Source organism: Mya arenaria, chromosome 16 (genome assembly GCF_026914265.1).
Source record: "Mya arenaria isolate MELC-2E11 chromosome 16, ASM2691426v1".
In the NCBI taxonomy this organism is placed as follows: Eukaryota; Metazoa; Mollusca; class Bivalvia; order Myida; family Myidae; genus Mya; species Mya arenaria.
The window spans coordinates 42,563,452-42,583,389 of NC_069137.1; the positions used below are offsets into that span (position 1 = coordinate 42,563,452).

At 33.5% G+C, this 19,938-nt stretch overlaps 1 protein-coding gene across 1 annotated transcript in view; it reads left to right on the forward strand.

Moving 5' to 3' along the window:
* Positions 1 to 19,938, forward strand: part of LOC128221668 (potassium voltage-gated channel subfamily H member 7-like) — a gene marked incomplete at its 5' end in the record, with an annotated part of 36,124 nt that overhangs the window by 3,893 nt on the left and 12,293 nt on the right. The window contains one exon of the mRNA XM_052930269.1: positions 19,292 to 19,493. Coding sequence (XP_052786229.1) covers positions 19,292 to 19,493 — 202 coding nt within the window. The remainder of the gene's footprint in view (positions 1 to 19,291; positions 19,494 to 19,938) is intronic.

Below are 19,938 nucleotides of genomic sequence, written 5' to 3' on the forward strand. Positions count from 1 at the left end.
GGTCTGATTAAATCCTTTTTAATTTTCTCAACAGGCATCAACTGATCTCGGAGGTTTCTTCACAGTGATCTAGACAAATCGGGAGTGAGATTTCCTATTTCCAAATAGATACAAAAACGTTATGTGAAACGATTAAAGAATCAAAGAAGGTTACTTACATAATTAAATGGAAAGTACAAACTATATAAAAGTGTTTTCCTATATTAAGGTCTAGAGATGCAAACGACGGTGGCATTCGATACTTTTTCATTTTCTCCTCCAGACATCATCTGATCTTGGAGATTATACGTACAAAGATCTTGACAAGTCCCTCTTCAAATGTTGTCCCCAGTATTGAAAAAGGCTCATCTGATATTCGGATTAGTTAGGTATAGCAATGCAGATCGGGATTTCACATTTCCAATCAATCAACAAGTGTTCAAATTATTCGTAAAGTGTCAAATTGATTTTTATGTTCAAAATATCTCATAAATATTAATTTACTTTCCATGCAGATTATGCTCAGACACTTTTGAAAGATTAAATGAAGACGTATTGCAGTTAACTATATAGCATAGCAACGTGTTTTTTTAATTGTTATGGTAAAGAAATCCTATCGACGGTTTCATTCAATGATACTTAATTCCGTCCTTTATATATAGCATCCGATTTTGGATACTATCATTACAGAGATATAAACTTATTCAAGTATTGTCTCGTTTGAGTAGATTTCCTCCATAAGTTTTGTTTGTGGTTTTTTTGGCAATATACTATTCATATGAATGGTAAAAGGCGCATTATTTAAGTTAACAAGTTCAAAGCATTTATTTCGTAACAAATAATTATAATAAGAGAAGAAATACATTATACAACAAGGGAACCTACAGGAACGAGCATAACATGTTAAGTGTTATAGAATATTTTTTTTATGTTTTTTCCCGCAATTAGCCTTTCAAATAAATTGTTAAAGGCACTGAGATAAGTTTCCTTTAAGTTTACAATTGCATGCCATTTATCTAGTTTACAAAATATTATAATAAGAATACGAACAAATAATACAATGACACCTGCAGGAACGAGCCTTACAACCTTAAATTAAACTATGATAAAACAAGTTCGTTTTAGTTGTATTGTCACATAGCTTTAAAAATTAAATAACTTATTGTATAAAATCACTAAGGCGCTGGCCCGCAAAGGGACTGGGTGATAGCATTTTTGATAAATGTAATTCTAGACAAAAGGAATTATTTATGAAACCACACGACAGTAATTAATATAATATATCATGGAATAGGTAAAACTAAACAATGACAAACGATAACATAAGAAGGCTATCTTTATGACACATTTCTAATTTCAAATTATTTCATGTTTAGAAAACATTTCTTCAAACATGCACTCGTAAAGAGGAAGCATCAATTTTCGAATGAAACTATTTCTCATTGTTAAGGTCTAGTTACCGCAAACGGCATTTTGCTCCAAGACTATTTAATTTCCTCCTCATGACATCAACGAATCGCAGAGATTATCATTTCAAACAATCTTGACGGGTTTCTCTTCAAGTTGTGTCGGTTTCTGCTTTGAGCAGAGCTCATCACAGTTATAAGGATCAGCTATGTAATGCAACAGGGATAGAGTATTCTTTTTCTGAACAATTTTAAACCAAAATGTTTATGTCTTTGGGGGGTTTCTGTTTAGCTTATTCATTTTAATTAACGTTCACATCACTTATGGTATCATTGTCCTTTGTTCTTTAGTTAGACCTTTTTATAAGTGTTATTTTTTTTTAAATCCTTCAGTGAGATATTTTAATAGTTTTTTCTCACTCTGCAAAAGCATTTACCCCAACATTTACCATTTTATTAACCGTGCAAAAGTGGACACCCCCATCATTACCAAAAAGTATTTTTTATAGTTGAGTAACGTTTTCATTCTCGTAGCATTGTGTATCTTGTTGTTTGTTCGATCTTGAGCCTTTAAACAGGACCTTGGTTATAATTAAGGATACTAGGCTCTGATGAAGCTTATAATGTTTAATTTTGTAATTTTTGATTAATGATGGCGCAAGTTTGAGGTAATCATGTTCCATTGAACTCGTGTTTCATTGACCGTTCCAAGGCGTAATCCCACCATGCATTGACAAAGCTATTTGGATGCGTGCGTGGTCTGTAAATGGTGTTTGAATTTGTGAATTTTGTGTTTATATGTTGTGTTACCAGTTGATTGTCATTTGGGCCCTTGCCTTGTGCCTCTAAAGAAATTTGTTTTCAAATGTTCGACTACTGGGCTTGTCCCTGTAATTTACATTGCCTTATGATGAACAACTTGCAATTCAGCTTACAATGGCGTTTCCTATTCATTAGAATCTAGAGATACAAACGAATGTCTGATTCGATTCCAAGTTATTTCCTCTTTTACTATAGACATCAACCTATCTGATTATAATAACAAAGCTAAGGTCTGGTATCCAGTCTTGATAGGGTTTTGATCAGCTATTTGGAGTTTTGTATTTCCATATTTTGTTTTATTTTTTTCATAGTATTTTACTATTAAAATAGCATGTAGAATGTACAATATCATTTTCAACTAGTTCAAGAAAGTCGCTATGTGCCTATCCAATCGTACATTTCGGATTATTTTGCTTGCAAACATAGCATCGTTCTTTGACCTTTACTCAGGCAATTTTAAATGAAAATAATACCAACTTTTACAAATGTGTCGCAGTTCAAATTATTGCCGCGTCTACTTATCGTTTGGGCTTAGGGATACAAACGAATTGTTAGATTCAATAATATTAAATTCCACCTCTAGACATCATCTGATCTCGTAGATTTTCATTACAAATATATTGACGCGATGCCCTTAAAGTCATGTAACCAATATTGCTAAGCGTTTATCACTAGGCCATAAACATATATTGTATGGTTGGGGTTACATCTTGTCCAAAAGCAGGTAGGGTACTAAGGCGTTATTCAGAATTTTCTAATAGGCTTTCTATAAGAACGTTTTTGTCATCATTGGGATATGACGTTTACGTAATCAGTTTATCAGTATCCATGCTAATGCTTTAAGACATGAAGCATTAAAAAGAGTAAATATGAAAAGCTGCAATCCAATCTTTTGTCAGCAGTCTTATATCACTGGTTTCCAGCTAATTACGCAAATTAAACTGATTCTAATACAAAAAAAGTAATATACAATTGTCAAAATGGTCATTCTGCGAGGATACAGCTTTAATCTACATGTTAAAACACACATACATTTTTATTGTTGTGTCGAGTAACTTGATACAGAACTATTTTTATCCGGGCCGTATCACACTGGCGAGATAAATAAATGACATTGAAATTCACAAGCATGTCTCTCGATTTGGCTTGCAATTAAACAAATGAATTAAATAAACGTAATAAAAATTGATTTAGAACATGAATTCCCATGTTATTCTTTCAAGAAATTGCGTCGCCGAGTGAAAAATGAACATCACAAAATAGGCAAATAAACGAGTTTAAATATGCGGCCCGTTACTTGGTCACGGACTTTTAGAATACTGAAAATGTTACTTCTACTAATTCAATTGCGGATTCCAATGGCAAAGAGAGACAGACGCTATTTATTATTCAGCTTCTATGTATATTTCAAATATGAGAATTGGTGTTTTATAAACCGTCTTCGGTTCATCCGAAAAACGATTTATGTTATAGCTTTACAACTTTAAGATGGAAACTGTTGTTGGTTTCATCCTAAACATACTTACTTGCTAAGTCATCCAGACTTGTTTTTAGGCTGTAGGCCGCAGTCCTACAGACTTAAGTACCTAAAATGGGACGTATGATGTTATGTGGTTTAAAATAGTGCTAATGAACGGACCATTTTATTTAAATACGTTCATACGATAGCAGCGTTAATGAGGGTTTGAAAGCAAGCCGAACAGTCTTAAATAAATATGTGTGCGTAACCAAGGGGAATAAATCATTATTGACTTTGAAGGAGAGAATTGTAAATAAGATAAATCACACCTGTCGCTCCTACAGCCTTTCAACGTTTTCAGAGCTGTCTAATCTGTATTACAGTCAAGAGATGAAAATAAAAATAAAAATCAACACCTCTGACGATAGCTTTTCTTAACACAAAGTAGTTGCTTTAGCGTCATATATCCATATATGTTGCTCCAGTGAAAGCGCTGTGGAGTAATGCTGGCGATGTCGAGTATGATAGCTCTTAAGGCCGATATGACTGAGGAGTTGGTGGAGCTGGCGTTTAGAAGGCGTGACATTCTATAAAACCTAAATATTAATTTCCTGATACTGCGTGTTGCTTGGCAGCAAACACTCTATTCGAAATGAAGCTAGGCAAACATCCTGCAGTGAGTTTTATCAGAATATTACCTTCCGTTTGTAAGCTGTTCTCCTAGCTAACAAACCCCTACCCTCAAGATACCGTCCATAAAAAGCAACAACAAACATACACACGCACACAAAATCTACAACAAACATACACACGCACACAAAACTATAACAAACATACAAACGTACACAAGTACTACAACAAACCTACACACGCATCCAACAACTACAACAAACATACACACGCACACAAAAACTACAACAAACATACACACCCACACAAAAAACTACAACAAAACAACATAATATTTGTCAAAATAAATAAAATCAAAGTTTAAGAAGGATATGATCAAAAACACAGTTAAACAGTCTTATTCAATAACGGATTCATTGATTTTATATATAATTGAAACTCAAAATGGGGTTAAATGACTATTTTTGGGGTTGAATAAATTCTACTACTTTCATTTGTCTTAACTTCATTTTCCCAAGAAATGCGCTTTTCACGTTTATTTTCCCAATCAAAAAGGAAAAGTCGTTTGAACTTTTGCTAGAAAAATAACCACGCTCTACTCCAATGTGATTTAGTCTTATTTGACCAAGTTAACAAAGTTAGAAACTTTTATAACAATAATGTCATTAAACGTTCGAAAATTGAAGTTTATGGATAAAAGCATTACTGATGCTTTACGAAAAATAAAGTTTTCCAAGCAAATGAGATTTGTTCTATAGTTATCTTATATGACTGAATTGAAAGTATAAAATTGAATTGCTGGAGTCAGGTGATTCTGAAACAGAATGTCAAAAATGTCAATCTGCACGAATGCAGCTTTAATATATGCAAATTATATTTCAACCACTCCGCAGAAAGTACAAACCATACACACGGTTTTTTTCTAGTGCTCACGCCTAACAAAAGAGTGTTTGGATCGTGTAACCCGACCCTTCCTTATAACCGACCCGAGTATTTAGGAAAAAACGGTACTCCCACCGTAAACACGATTTTGTTTAAACATCAATTGTCATTAATTATTGACAAAGAATGAAACTCCATAACAACAGCAATATATGAGTTACATTTGCAAGAAACAGTGTTATTTGCAAGAAAAGAATCTTGACAAAGTATATTTGGGGAAAAAATCCCTGCCTACCCTAATTGTTCGGAGGATATAACCTTAACACATAATTTAATTAAGGCCTTAGTCTTGAAAACATACAACGGTCTGATTAAATCCTTTTTAATTTTCTTAACAGGCATCAACTGATCTCGGAGGTTTCTTCACAATGATCTAGAGATTTCCTATTTCCAAATAGATACAAAAAAGATATGTCAAACGATTTAAGCATCAAAGAAGGTTATTTACATAATTAAATGGAAAGTACAACGTATTTAAACGTGCTTTTTCCTATATTAAGGTATAGATATGCAAACGACGGTGGCATTCGCTAATATTTAATTTCCCCCTCCAGACATCATCTGATCTTGGAGATAATATGTACAAAGATCTTGACAAGTCCCTCTTTAAGTGTTGTATCCAGTCTTGACAAAGCTCATCAGATATTCGGATTAGATTGGTATAGCAATGCAGATCGGGATGGAGCTTTCTGATTTACAAATATCCAACTAGTGTTCAAGTTAATCGTAGAGTGTCAAATTCATTTTTATGTTCAGCTCATGAATAAAAAATTTCTTTCAAGTCATATTATACTTCAACACTTTTGAAAGACCAAATGAAGGCGTTTGTCAGTTCTCTACTTAGCATGGCGACGTTTTCGAATATTTATGGTAAAGAGATCCTTTCGACGGTCTGGTTCACTGTTACTTTATTTCATCCTTTAAACATCTTCTGATCTCGGAAACCATCATTACAAAGATTTATACTTATTCAAGTATTGACTCTGCGTTTGAGCCGAGTTCCTTCTTAATTTTGATATATCATGTATAATGGAATGTGTTTTATTTTATTTGTTTCGCAATTAACCAGTCAAATGAATTGTAAAAGGCGCAAAAGTAAATTTCCTCTTAATTTTCAATTTCATGGCATTTATCTTGTAACAAATATTTATAAAAAGAGAACAAATAAATGATACAACGAAACATACAGGGACCAGCCTAACAAACCTAAAATTTATGTTTGCTCCAATTAAGCTCGTTTTAATTGTATTGTCATAGAACTTAAATATTGAATAACCTATTGTATGGAATCACTTAGGCGCAGCCCCGCAAAGCGGCTGTTTGATATTATTTTCAATAAATGTAAATATAGACAATAGGAATTATTAATGAAATTACACGACAGTGATTAATATGATATATAATGAAATAGATAAAACAAACAATAACAAACTATTACAGAAGAAGGTTATATGCATCTTTCTGTAGATTAATCGTATATGGACGGAATATTGAACATGCTTTTGTTACAAGGGCCTTACATAAAAACATCTTTATGACACATTTCTAGTTTCATTTTTTTATGTTTAGAAAACATTTCTTCAAAAATGCACTCGTAAAAAGAAATCATCAATTTTCGAATTACAATATTTTTCATCGTTAAGGTCTAGCGATGCAAACGACGGTGTTGTCCAATGGTATTTAATTTCCTCCTCAGGATATCATCGAATCGTGGAGATTATCATTTTAAACAATCTAGACGAGTTTCTCTTCAAGTTCTGTCTGACACAGCTATAAGGATCAGATACATAACGCAGATAGAGATAGAGATTTCTTTTTCTGAACAAATTCCAACCAGGGTTCAAGTGCCGCAAATGTCGTTTTTGTTCTATTCAACTTGTGCATATTAGTTTACGTTCAAATCACATATGTTGTAAGTGTTCTTTGACCTTTAGTTAGAGACTTTTGTGAGTACAGACGAACTTTACTAAGTGTTGAATCTGTTTAATCCTTCAGTGAGTGTTTTATAGTTTTTACTCACCCGGCAAAAGCGGTTACAACATGTTTTACCATCTTACTAACCTGATATCACACCTAATATTTCCGGTAACGATATTTTCAAAGCTGAGTCACGTTTTAAGTCTCGTAGCCTTGTGTATCTTGTTGTTTATTCGATCTTGACCATTTTAACAAGACCTTAGCTATATTTAAGGATGCAAGGCTTTGACGAGACTTATATTTTTGATTTTGTAACTATAAATTAATGATGGCGCAAGTTTGAGGTAATCGTGTTCAAGTGAACTCGTGTTTCATTGACCGTTCCAAGGCGTAATCCCATAAAAAGTGAAAGCTTTTTCCTGTGGTCTGTTTATGGTGTATGAGTTTATATATTTTGTGCAGGGACGAATCCATCAATTTAGCTTAGAGATGGCGTAACTTTGGGGCGCAACCTTTTGACATACGCGTCTACCTCAGAACCGAAGGTATATGGAATAAACTATTTGCATGGGGGTTTGAAGTTACTCCCTTCAAATGTTTCCAACAATTTGTAGTCGGAAATGGTGCATTTTTAACGTATTTCATTACAAACTTGGGCGATTTTAGAGGGGGCGCGCGCCGGATGCCATCCCGTCTAAATCCGTTTGTGTTATGTTTATATGTTGGTGTTTCTTATTAGTTGTCGTTTGGGCTTTTGCCTTGTTTCTCTTAAAGATGCACTCTTCCTCCCCAACAAGATTTACCACAATTAATGATATTGTTTTAATATTCTAAAAAAGATGAATAAATGTCGAAAACAATGGTTCTTGTGAAGGATACCGTGTTTAATTTGAATAAAATGAGCATAAAACACGGTACTTCTATCTTATAAGACTATAGTAAATCTTTTAGCATTCACCAATCATTTAATATTTTTGCGCTCTCTGCTATTTATTACACGGTTAAAATATTGTTATCAGTATTTAGAATATTCAATTAATGCATTATCTAGTAAGTACTTAAAGGTTTATCCGTCAAAATTGATGTTTGTTATACATGTGTATGTATTGATTTTGAATAACAGTTTCCCTTTTAGGAGATTTGTTAAATTTTCAACGCTGGGCATGTCTCTGCAATTTCACTTATTTTATTACTACCATATTGCTGTTTAAGTCAGAACCGCGTCTTCTTATCGTTAGGGTCTAGAGAAACAAACTACTGTCTGATCCGATGCCATGTAATTTCCTCCTCTAGACATCAGCTTATCTCGGGGATTGTAATTACAAAGCTAAGGTCTTGTCTCCAGTCTTGATATGGTTTTTATCAGCTATTTGTAGTTTTTTTATTGCCATATTTGTTTATATTCTCTTCAAAGTAAGTTACTATTAAAATGACTGATAGAATGTAAAATGTTTTTTTAAACTAATTATAGAGAATTGCTAGATGCCAATTAACAGTTCTGATTGTTTCTACTTGCAAACATATCATCAAACTTATTATAGAGAATCGCTACATGCCAACCAACTCGTACATTTCTGATTGTTTCTACTTGCAAACATATCATCGTTCTTTGACCTTTACTCAGGCAATTTAAAATGAAAACAACACCAAATGAACGATTTTTTCCAACGCATTGCAGTTCAAATTATTGCCGCATTCTCTAATCGTTAGGGCTTAGGGATACAAAACGAATTTTCTGATTCAATGATATATAATTCGTCCTGTAGACATCAAATGATCTCGTACATTTTCATTACTTAGATATTGACGCGGTGCCCTACAAATCCTGTCACCAATATTGTTCAATGTTCATCATTGCTGAGGCCTTAAACAAATATTGTATGGTTAGAGTTACATCTTGTCCAAAATAGGTAGGGAATGTAGGCTAGTTTCATTAATTTTTAGTAGACTTTATGTAAGAAAGTTTGTGTCATCATTACATTTAAGTTATCAGTATATCAATGTTTGCCAGTATAAATATTATTAAAATACACATAAAAACACACATACAAACTCTTTTAACTAATAACAATAGACTAAAGAAAAAACTGTAGGGTCGGCGCCCATTTCGGGTATGGTCGGGAAACCCGAACCAGAAGAAATATTTTTTCGGACCTCAGTATCACAAAGGAGAGATATATAAATGACATTGAAATTCACGAACATATTTCTCGATTTGGCTTGCAATTAAACAAATAAATTAAATAAAAGAAATGAAAATTGAGTTGTGTCAGAACAAGATTTCGCATGTAATTCCTTGAAGTAACTGCCTTGCCAAGGGGGGTGGGGGAGAGAAGTAAAAAAAACTGTTTTAAGTTTGCGGCCCGTAACTAGGTCGTTGACTTATAAAAAACTAAACATGTTACTGCTACTAAATTACAGATGTGTACTATATTTTACATATACATATATATGTATTATTAATACTTTAATGCGCCTTTCAACTACGGGTTTCATTGGCAAAGAGAGATGAAGAACATATCTTGCTTATTATTATTTAGGTTTTGTATACATTTTTGCATTTCAAAATTGGATGTGATTTAAAAACTTAAACGTAAACACATCATTTCATTGACCTTATTATAAAAATTACTTTAATGTAAAAAAACACAGAATTTAAATTCATATATTTTTTAAAACAATTAACAAATCGACTTAAGTTAGGCAATGACTTAAAGATAGACTCACAAAAACAACTTTTTATTTTTTTGTCTGGGAATGAGCAGATTCTTGCTTCAATATATGGACACCGGTGATACAAGACTGCTGACAAAAATTAAGATCGCAGTTGTTCATATTTACGTTTAAAATATGTTGTTTTATGGCTAAAATCGTTACTATTGCTTAAAGAAAATGAAAATTTCGGCAATTCTCCAAACAATTTAGATCAGTTTTTTTGTGCTTTAACTTATATGACTGAATTGAAGGCATTGATGCTAAATTCAGCTGATTCTGAGATTAGAAAAAATGTAAAAACTGTCAATCTGTGAGAATGCAGCTTTTAGATGCTTTATTTATACGGCCTCTGGCATCCATATTCCACATAACTGTAAATCAGATACATTAAGCATGTCATTATTTTCATTATTAAATAGCCGATTCACAGTCGGTGTTTGGAATCGTATGTCAAGCGAATGCTCGGCTATTAATTTCCTGAGAAATCTTAAATACGTCCGAGGTTTTATGGGTTTTTATTTCCTGATTTGGATTACGCTGACGCCTAAACATACAACGTCTCTTTGAGATGACCTATCGGGGGACAGAGTCATGCCTGCTAAACGCCAGCTCCACCATTTCTCGTTGTTGCAAATAAAATAAGCTGTTGATACTTCCGTGGTGCAGCTGTGCATTTGTGTATGCGGTACCGTATAAAAAAACTTTAACTTTAACAACAAGTTGGCTACGATTCCGTTTCAATGTTGTAATAAGTGTCGTGTCAGGAGCGTTCTCCTGATTCGGAATTTTGATTTGTTTTTGGGATCTCAGGCATTTCAACTTCACTTCGGTGGATAAAGAGACAGTAACAACATTTTGGCGCCTGTAAATTAATCATTTCGTATAGTATTTACGCCGAAATGCATCAAAACTTGCAAACTCTTTTTAAAAATCACATGTTTGTAAAACTTGTGGCGATGTTGCTCTGGTTATGACGCTGTTGAGAAGTGGTGGTACTTTCGAATATGCTAGCCCCGATATCATTGAGGAGTTGGTGGAGCTGGCGTTTAGTATGCGTGAAATTCTGTATAACCTTTTAATTTCGTGATATTGCAAGTTGCTTGGCAGCAAACACTATATTTGAAATGAGGCTAGGCAAACATCCTACCGTGAGTTTTATGAAGAAATTAATTTCCGTTTGCAGGCTCTTTTCCTAGCAAACAAACTTCTATCCTGAAGGTCCCAATCAAATAAGGTAATAAACCAAAACACCCACACATAAACTACAACAAAATACACAACATTTGTCTAAAAATTCAAAGGAAAAGAAGTATAATATCAAAGACGCGGTCAAATTGTTTACTCCATACCAGATAAATTGTTTTTAATATAATTGAATGGTATAAAATGTCTATTGATTGGGTTAGACAAGTTTTACTTCTTTTATTTGACATGATTTTCTTCCCCATCTTTTTAGCATTATGGCGCTTATTTTCCTAAGAAGCACATACATTTAAAAATTAGCTTGAAAAATCATTATGCTCTCTTCCAATGTGATATAGTCTTATTTGACCAAGTTAACAAAGTACTTCACGGAGAATGGAATGAATATAAACTTTTATTATAATAATGACCACGTCATTTAACGTTCGAAAATTGATGTTTATGACTTAAAGCGTTACTATCGCTTTAAGAAAAAAATGAAACCGAGTATTTAAAAAATATAAACAGCAACGATCCTCCTGCCATAAGCACAATTCAATTGACAGAGAATGAAACTCCATAACAACAGCAATATGCAAGTGACATTTGTAAGAATCATTGTCATTTACAAGAAAATGGTATTGATAAAGCATATTTTGGAAATAAATCCCTGCCTACTCTAATAATTTTGAGTATGTTACCTTAACAAATAAAATAATTAAGGCCTTAGTCTTGAAAACATACAAAGGTCTAATTAAAAACTTTTAAATTTCCTCAACGGACATCAACTGATCTCGAAGGTTTTCTTCATAAAGATCTAGACAGGCTTTTCTCCATCTTGACAAGACTCATTAGATATTCGGATTAATTAGGATAAGCAATGCAAACCAAGATGGAGATTTCCTACTTCATTTCCAAATAGATACTAAAAAGACATGTCAAACGATTAAAGAATCAAATATTTTTTGCATAATTATGTGGAAAATTCAAACCATATAAACGTGCTTTTAGCTAATGTTCATGTCTGGAGATACAAACGTTGGTGCCCTTCGATACTATTTCATTTCCTTCTCCAGACATCATCCGATCTTGGAGATTATCTGTACAAAGTTCGAGACAAGTCCCTCTTCAAGTGTTGTCTCCAGTATTGACAAAGGCTCATCAGATATTCGGATATAGCAGTACAGATCAGGATTTCTTATTTCCAATCAATTAACTAGTGTACAAGTTATTCGTAAAGTGTCAAATTCAAAAGTGTTCATCTCATAAATATTAATTTACTTTCCATGCAGATTATACTCAGGCACTTTTAAAAGATTAAATGAAGACATTTTGCAGTTCTCTACTTATTGATTCAATGCTACTTAATTTCGTCATTTACGGCTCTAGACATCTAATCTCGGATAATATCATGGACTTATTAAAGTACTGTCTCTGCGTTTGGGCCGAGTTCCTCCGTAGTTTTGATACGTCATTTGTAGGAATAGTTTTTAATGTTGTTTTCGCAATTTACTATTCAAATGAATTGTTACAGGCTCATTATTAAATTTCCTTTAAAGTTTCATTTCATTTATCTCGTTTTCAGGCATGCACACGTAAAATCATCAATTTTCGATTTTAAACGTTTCTAATTGTTAAGGTCTAGCGATACAAACGACGTTGTGATCAAATTTAATTTCCTCCTCAGGACATTATCGGATCCCGGAGATTATCATTTCAAACAATCTAGACGAGTTTCTCTTCAAGTTTTGTGTGTCGCTGCCCTGATAAGAGCTCATCATATTTATTAGGATTAGCTATTTAATGCAGATCGGGATGGACATTTCTTTTTATGAACAATTTTTAACCCGTGTTCAAGTGCCGCAAATGTCGTTGTGGTTTTTTCTATTCAGCTTGTGCATATAAGTTTACGTTCAAATCACATATGTTGTAAGTGTTCTTTGACCTTTAGTTAGAGTTTTTAAGAGTACAGGCGAACCTTTCAAAGTGTTAAATCTGTTTAAATCCGTCAGTGAGTTATTTTAATAGTTTTCATTCACCATGCAAAAGCGGTTACCCCAATATTTACCGTGCAAAATCGGTCACACCTGTCATTACCGATAACGATATTTTCAAAGTTGATTCACATTTTAAGTCTCGTAGCCTTGTGTATTATGCTCTTTGTTTGATCTTGACCATTTAAACACGAGCTTGGTTATATTAAAGGATACTATGCTTTAACGAGGCTTTAATTTTTTTTAATTTTGTGGTTATTGATAAATGATGGCGCATGTTTGAGGTTATCGTGTTCCAGTGTCACCAATTTTGCTAAACGTTCATCACCCCTAAGGCCTACAAATGTTGTATGGTTAGGGTTACATTTTGTCCCAAAACAGGTGGGTTACGAAGGCATTTTTCTGAAATTTTTAATAGGCTTTATATAAGAACGTTATTGGCATCATTGAGTTATGACGTTTAAGTAATAAGTATATCAGTATTCATGCTCTTGCTTTAAGAAAAATGAAGTTTTTCCGCATAACAGTAAATATGTAAAACTGCAATCTGATCTTTTGTCAGCAGTCTTATATCACTGGTTTCCAGTAATTTACGCAAAATTGACTAAATTTAATACAAAAAAGTAATAAAAACTTGTCAAAACGGTCAATCTGTGAGGGTACAGCTTTAAACTACATGTTAAAACACACATTCATTTTTATATAAAAAGACTATAAAAATGGCGCCTATTTTGTTGTGTCGAGTAACCTTGACCAGAATTATTTTTATTTGGGCCTTATCACACTGAAGACATAAATAAATGACTTTGAAATTCACAAACATGTCTCTCGATTCGGCTGGCAATTAAACAAATGAATTAAATAAGCGTAATGAAAATTGATTCAAAACAAGAATTCCCATGTTATTCCTTCAAGACATTGCGTCGCCGAGTGAAAAAAAGAACAACACAAAATAGGCAAATTAAATATGCAGCCTGTAACTAGGTCTTTGATTTATAAAGTACTTAAAATGTAACTGCTACTGAATAACAAATATGTACTTTATTTTACTTATACATGTATATGTAAACTTTAATGCGCCCTCCAATTGCGTATTCCATTAACAAAGAGAGTCGCTATTTGTTATTTAGCTTCTATATATTTCAAAATTGGCAAATGGCTGTTTTATGAACCGTTAAGAGTCATTCGGAAACGATTTATGTTCTAAGTTTTACAACTTTAAAATGGAAACTGTTGTTGGTTTCATCCTAGACATACTTGCTAAGTCAATCAGACTTGTTTTGAGGCTGTAGGCCGCAGTCCTACAGACTTTATTACCTAAAATCAAAATCAGGTATCATGAGATCTACTTTTTGACGTGATATGTTTAAAGCAGTTATGTGCCACTGTTACAAAATGGAACGTTTGGTTTTATGTGGTTTAAGAAAGTGCTAATTAAATTACCATTTTATTTAAATACGTTCTAAAGATTGCAACGTTAGTGAGAGTTTGAAAGCAAGCCGAACAGTCTTAAATAAATCTTGGTGGGAAACCAAGGGGAATAGTTCATTATTGCCCTTCAAGGAGAGAATTGTAAAAAAAATACACTTGTCGCGCATGCTGCCTTTCAACGCTTTCAGAGCTGTCTCATCTGCATTGCAGTCAAGACATAAATTGAAAGCATTGAATTGAATTGCTGAAATCAACTGATTTTAAGACGGAAATCAGAACGAATGCCAACACTGTCAAACTGTCTGGGTGGAGCTTTTATATATGGAAATTCAGACACTTGCACTCATCAATGATTTTACAACCAAAACAAAACATTGATGTTATCTAATACGAAAAGAGAAACAAAACACTAGAAATTCAGAATATATTTCAGCCATTCTGCAGAAAGTACAAACCATACAAACGTTTTTTTCTAGTACTTACGCCTGACAAAAGATTGTGTGTTTCGGGTATCCTGACCCTACCCTATAACCGACCCGAGTATTTAAAATAAACACTGTCCTCCCGCCTTAAACACAGATTTATTTAAACATCAACTGTCATAAGTTTTTGACAAAGAATGAAACTCCATAACAACAGCAATATGTCAGTTGCATTTCCAAGAAACAGTGTTATTTGCAAGAAAAGGATCTTGACAAAGAATATTTGGAAAAAAATATCTGCCTACTTTAATAACTTTGGGAATGTTACCTGAAACAAAAAAAAATGAAGGCCTCAGTCTGGAAAACATACAAAAGTCTGATTTAATCCTTTATTAATTTCCTCCGCAGACATCAACTGATCTCGAAGATTTTCTTCATCTTGACAAGTACTAATCAGATATTCGGATAAGTTAGGTATAGCAATGCAAATCAGGATGGAGATTTCCTATTTCTAAATAGATACAAAAAAGTCATGTCAAACGATTAAAATATCACGGAAGGTTATTTGTATAATTATATTGGAAAGTTCAAACCATATAAACGTGTTTTAGCTAATACCAATGTCTAGATATACAAACGTTGGTGCCATTCGATACTATTTCATTTCCTCCTCCAGACATCATCTGATCTTGGAGATAATCTGTACACAGTTCGAGACAAGTCCCTCTTCAAGTGTTGTCTTCAGTATTGACAAAAGCACATCATATATTCGGATAAGTTAGGTATTGCAGTGCAGATCAGGAATTCTTATTTCCAATCAATCAACTAGTGTTCAAGTTATTCGTAAAGTGTCAAATTGTTTTTTATGTTCATCTCATAAATATTTATTAACTTTCAATTCATACTATACTCAGACACTTTTGAAAGATTAAATGAAGACGTATTGCAGTTCTCTACTTATCATAGCGACGTTTTTAATTGTTATGGTAAAGAGATTCTATCGACGGCCAGATTCAATGCTACTGTATTTCATCCTTTAAACAGTACCAGATCTCGGATATTGTCTCAGCGTTTGAGCCGAGTTCCTCCGTTATTTTGATATCACATGTGTTGAGGAATATTTTTAATGGTGTTTTCTTTTTGCAATTTTCTATTCATTGACAAATGAGTTGTTATGGGCACGTAATTAATTTTCCAGTCATTTATCTTGTTAACAAATAATAATAATAAGAGAACAAAAAATAACATAATGATACCTCCCGGGACAAGCCTACTTAAAATTTAACGGTAATCCAAATATTCTCGTTTTAGTTTTATTGATACATTCATACTGTATATTGAATAACTTATTGTGTGATATATTTGGCGCGGGCCCGAAAAGGGGCGGTGTGATATTATTTTCAATAGATGTAAGTTTAGACAAAAGGAATTAATAATGAAATTACACGACAGTAATTAATATAATATATCATGAATTAGGTAAAAAAAACAATGACAAACGATTACAATATAATGCCATTTGCATTATCTGTATATTAATCGACTAAGGACGGAATAATGAACTTGCCTTTGTTACAAGGGCGTAAAGGCATCTTTATGACACATTTCTAGTTTCATTTTTTTATGTTTAGAAAACGTTTCCTCAAACATGCATTCGTAAAGAGGAATCATCAGTTTTCGAATTAAATTTGTTCTCATTCTTTAGATCATATAAACGACGGTGTGATCCATTGGTATTTAATTTCCTCCTCAGGTCATCATTGGATCGCAGAGATTATCATTTCAAACAATCTAGACGAGTTTCTCTTCAGTTTGTGTGTCTGCCCTGCTTTGATAAGAGCTCATCAGAGTTATAAGGATCAGCTATATAATGCAGATCAGGATGGAGATTTCTTTTTTACGAACAATTTCCAACCCGTGTTCAATTCAATTGCCGCAAACATCATTGTTTGTTTTTTTATTCAGCTTGAGCATATTTGTTAACATTCAAAACAACAATATCCTTATCGTTATTTTTTTACCTTTATTCATACTTTTTTGTTTGGGCTCTTGTTTTGTGCCTCTTAAGGACATTTTCTTAAATGTTCAAATACTCGGCTTGTATCTGTAATTAACCTTGTTTTATTACTACCATGTCGATACTTACTGTATTTTCCTCTTATACTTTAGCCATCAGCCTATTTCGGAGATTATAATAACATAGCTAAGATCTTGTGTCCAGTCTTGATAGGGTTTTTATTAGCTATTTGAAGTTTTGTATTTCTATATGATTTTATTATTTTTTGTCAAAGTAATTTATTATTGAAATATCTTGTATAAATTAACAATTTTGTTTCAAACTAATTCAAGAGAATCGCGGCATCTCATTTCATCGTTCTTTGACTTATACTCAGGCAATTTTGAATAAAAAACAAATTAACGATGTTTCCAAACGTGTAGCAGTTCAAATTATTGCCGCATCTACTAATCGTTGGAGCTTAGGGATAAAAACGATTGTTAGATGCAATGATATTGAATTCACCCTAAAGACATCATATGGCCTCGTAGATTTTTATTACAAAGATATTGGCGCGATGCCCTTCAAGTCCTGTCACCAATATTGCTTAATGCTCATCATTGCTTAGGCCTTAAACAAATTTTGTATGGTTAAGGTTGCATCTTGTCCAAAATTGGTAGGAAATGTAGGGTAGTTTCATTTATTTTTAGTAGACTTTATGTAAGAACGGTTTTGTCATCATTACATTAAAGTAATCAGTATATCAATATTTATCAGTATAAAGATTATTAAACTACACATAAAAACACACATACAAACTCTTTAAACTGATACCAATGAACTAAAGAAAAAAACTGCAGGGTCGGCGCCGGGATTGTCGGGAAACCAGAACCAGAAGACACACTTTTTCTGGCCTTAGCACACTGGAGAGATAAATAGATTACATTGAAATTCACGAACATGTCTCTCGATTTGGCTTGCAATTAAACAAATAAATTAAATAAGTAATGAAAATTGAGTCAGAACAATATTTCCCAGGTTATTCCTTCTAGAAATTGCCTCGCCGAGGGAAATAAGAACAGCACAAAACAAGCAAATAAAACTGTTTAAGTACGCGACCCGTAATTAGGTCGTTGACTTGAAAAAAAAATGCTACTGCAGCTAAATAACAATAATGCCCTTTATTTTAGTATAACATGTATATGTTTACTTAAATCCGCCCTTCAACTGCGGACTCCATTGGCAAAGAGAGACGTACAAATGGTCATACTATTTATTATTTAGCTTCTATATATTTGAAAAATGGCAAATGGCTGATTTATGAACCGTCTTAGGGTCATCCGGAAAACGATTTGTCTTATTAGTATTACAACGTTCAAATTAAAACTTTTGTTGGTTTCATCCTTAACATATTTGCCATTCAGTCATTCAGGCTTGTTTAAGGCTGTAGGCCGCAGTACCGCAAACCGAAATAGGTATTGTGAGATTCTCATTTTGACATGACATGTATTACTAAAAGATTTAATGCGCGGGGTTACACAATGGTACGTTTGGTGTTAAAAGTAGTGCGAATTAAAATATCACTTTATTTAAATACGTTCGTAAGATTGCAACGTTAATGTGAATTTTAAAGCAAGCCGAAGAGTTTTAAATAAATCTTGGCGAGTAACCAAGGGTAATCGATCATTATTGTCTGTATTAAAGGAGAGAATTGTAAAAAAAAGGTAAAATCACACTTGTCGCGCGTACAGCCTTTCAACGCTTTCAGAGCTGTCATTGAACATCTGTATTACATGTAAGACATGAACAGTAATAGAAAAGTCAACACGTCTCACGATAGTTATTCTTAACATGGTGTAGTTACTATAGCGTCATATGCAGGCAATGTCATCAGCCTATACATTAAAGACACATGCCTTACTTTGACGGTCGGTTTTCTCTAGACTGCCGATCTCCTACCACTTCTAAGTGTTATACAGTGGAACGAACAGTTCGTAGGAGAGTTTTATATTTTATTCAGACATTGTTTCTAGCCGTTGTCATAGTCTGCATCTTGTTTCCTAAATCATCTGCTTGTCTACCAAAAGCTAGGCTGGTAATAGTTCTTACTTTTATTTTCAGACAGAATTCAAAAGGCTTGACAGGTGATAACCTTGCTTTTATTTTCAGACTATGCAAAACCGTCATCCTTAAGACCGCCTGTCTGCTGTGACTTATAAGGGTTATACGGAGCAGTTAGTAGATCACTTTGCCGATGTCCCCACTTGTTAAGGGACATGTTCATGTTTCATTCAAACATTGAGTGTAGCCAAAGTCCAATTCTACATATTTATCATTGCGTTAACTCCTTAATTCTAAAGGCTAGACAAATGCTAGTTCTTGCTTTTATTTTTTAGACTATGACTATAGCCGGCATCCTTAAGACCGCCCGTCTCCTGAGACTACTAAGGGTTATACGAAGGATCGAGCAGTTCGCCGAATACGGGGCTGCCGTTCTACTCCTGTTGATGGTGACATTCTCCTTGGTCGGTCATTGGCTAGCCTGTGTCTTCTACGCCATAGCATACTGGGAGAGACCGCATCTAAAAGACAAAATAGGTTCGTGGTTTGTACAATGATGGTCTCAAGTTTCTCCGTAGAAAAGATAGCATTTTCTGATAACTATAAAATGTTTAAAGTCGAACGTTATTCAGTGATTGCGTGATGTGTACTCGTATTTTCTCTTTTGATAGATATTCTTCGTCGATAGATTAGCAAGATTGAATTTGAGGTCTCTTTTACTGGTTTTAACCTCAAGTGAGGTTTTACTTATATTTAGAATTCATTTACAGATAATAAAATTGCAGATAGGCATCATTAAGAACTAGGCTTGATCATTAAAAATTTCTACTTACTCGCGTGTCTTAAGGTCCGCCCACTGCCACTAATCCGATAAGCACACTGCGCCAATTCTAAATTATTAAGATTTGAATTCATGTCATCTTACTATTACCTCATTGAACGTGCCAAGGTTGGTACCCCGATATTTATTTATGACGACATT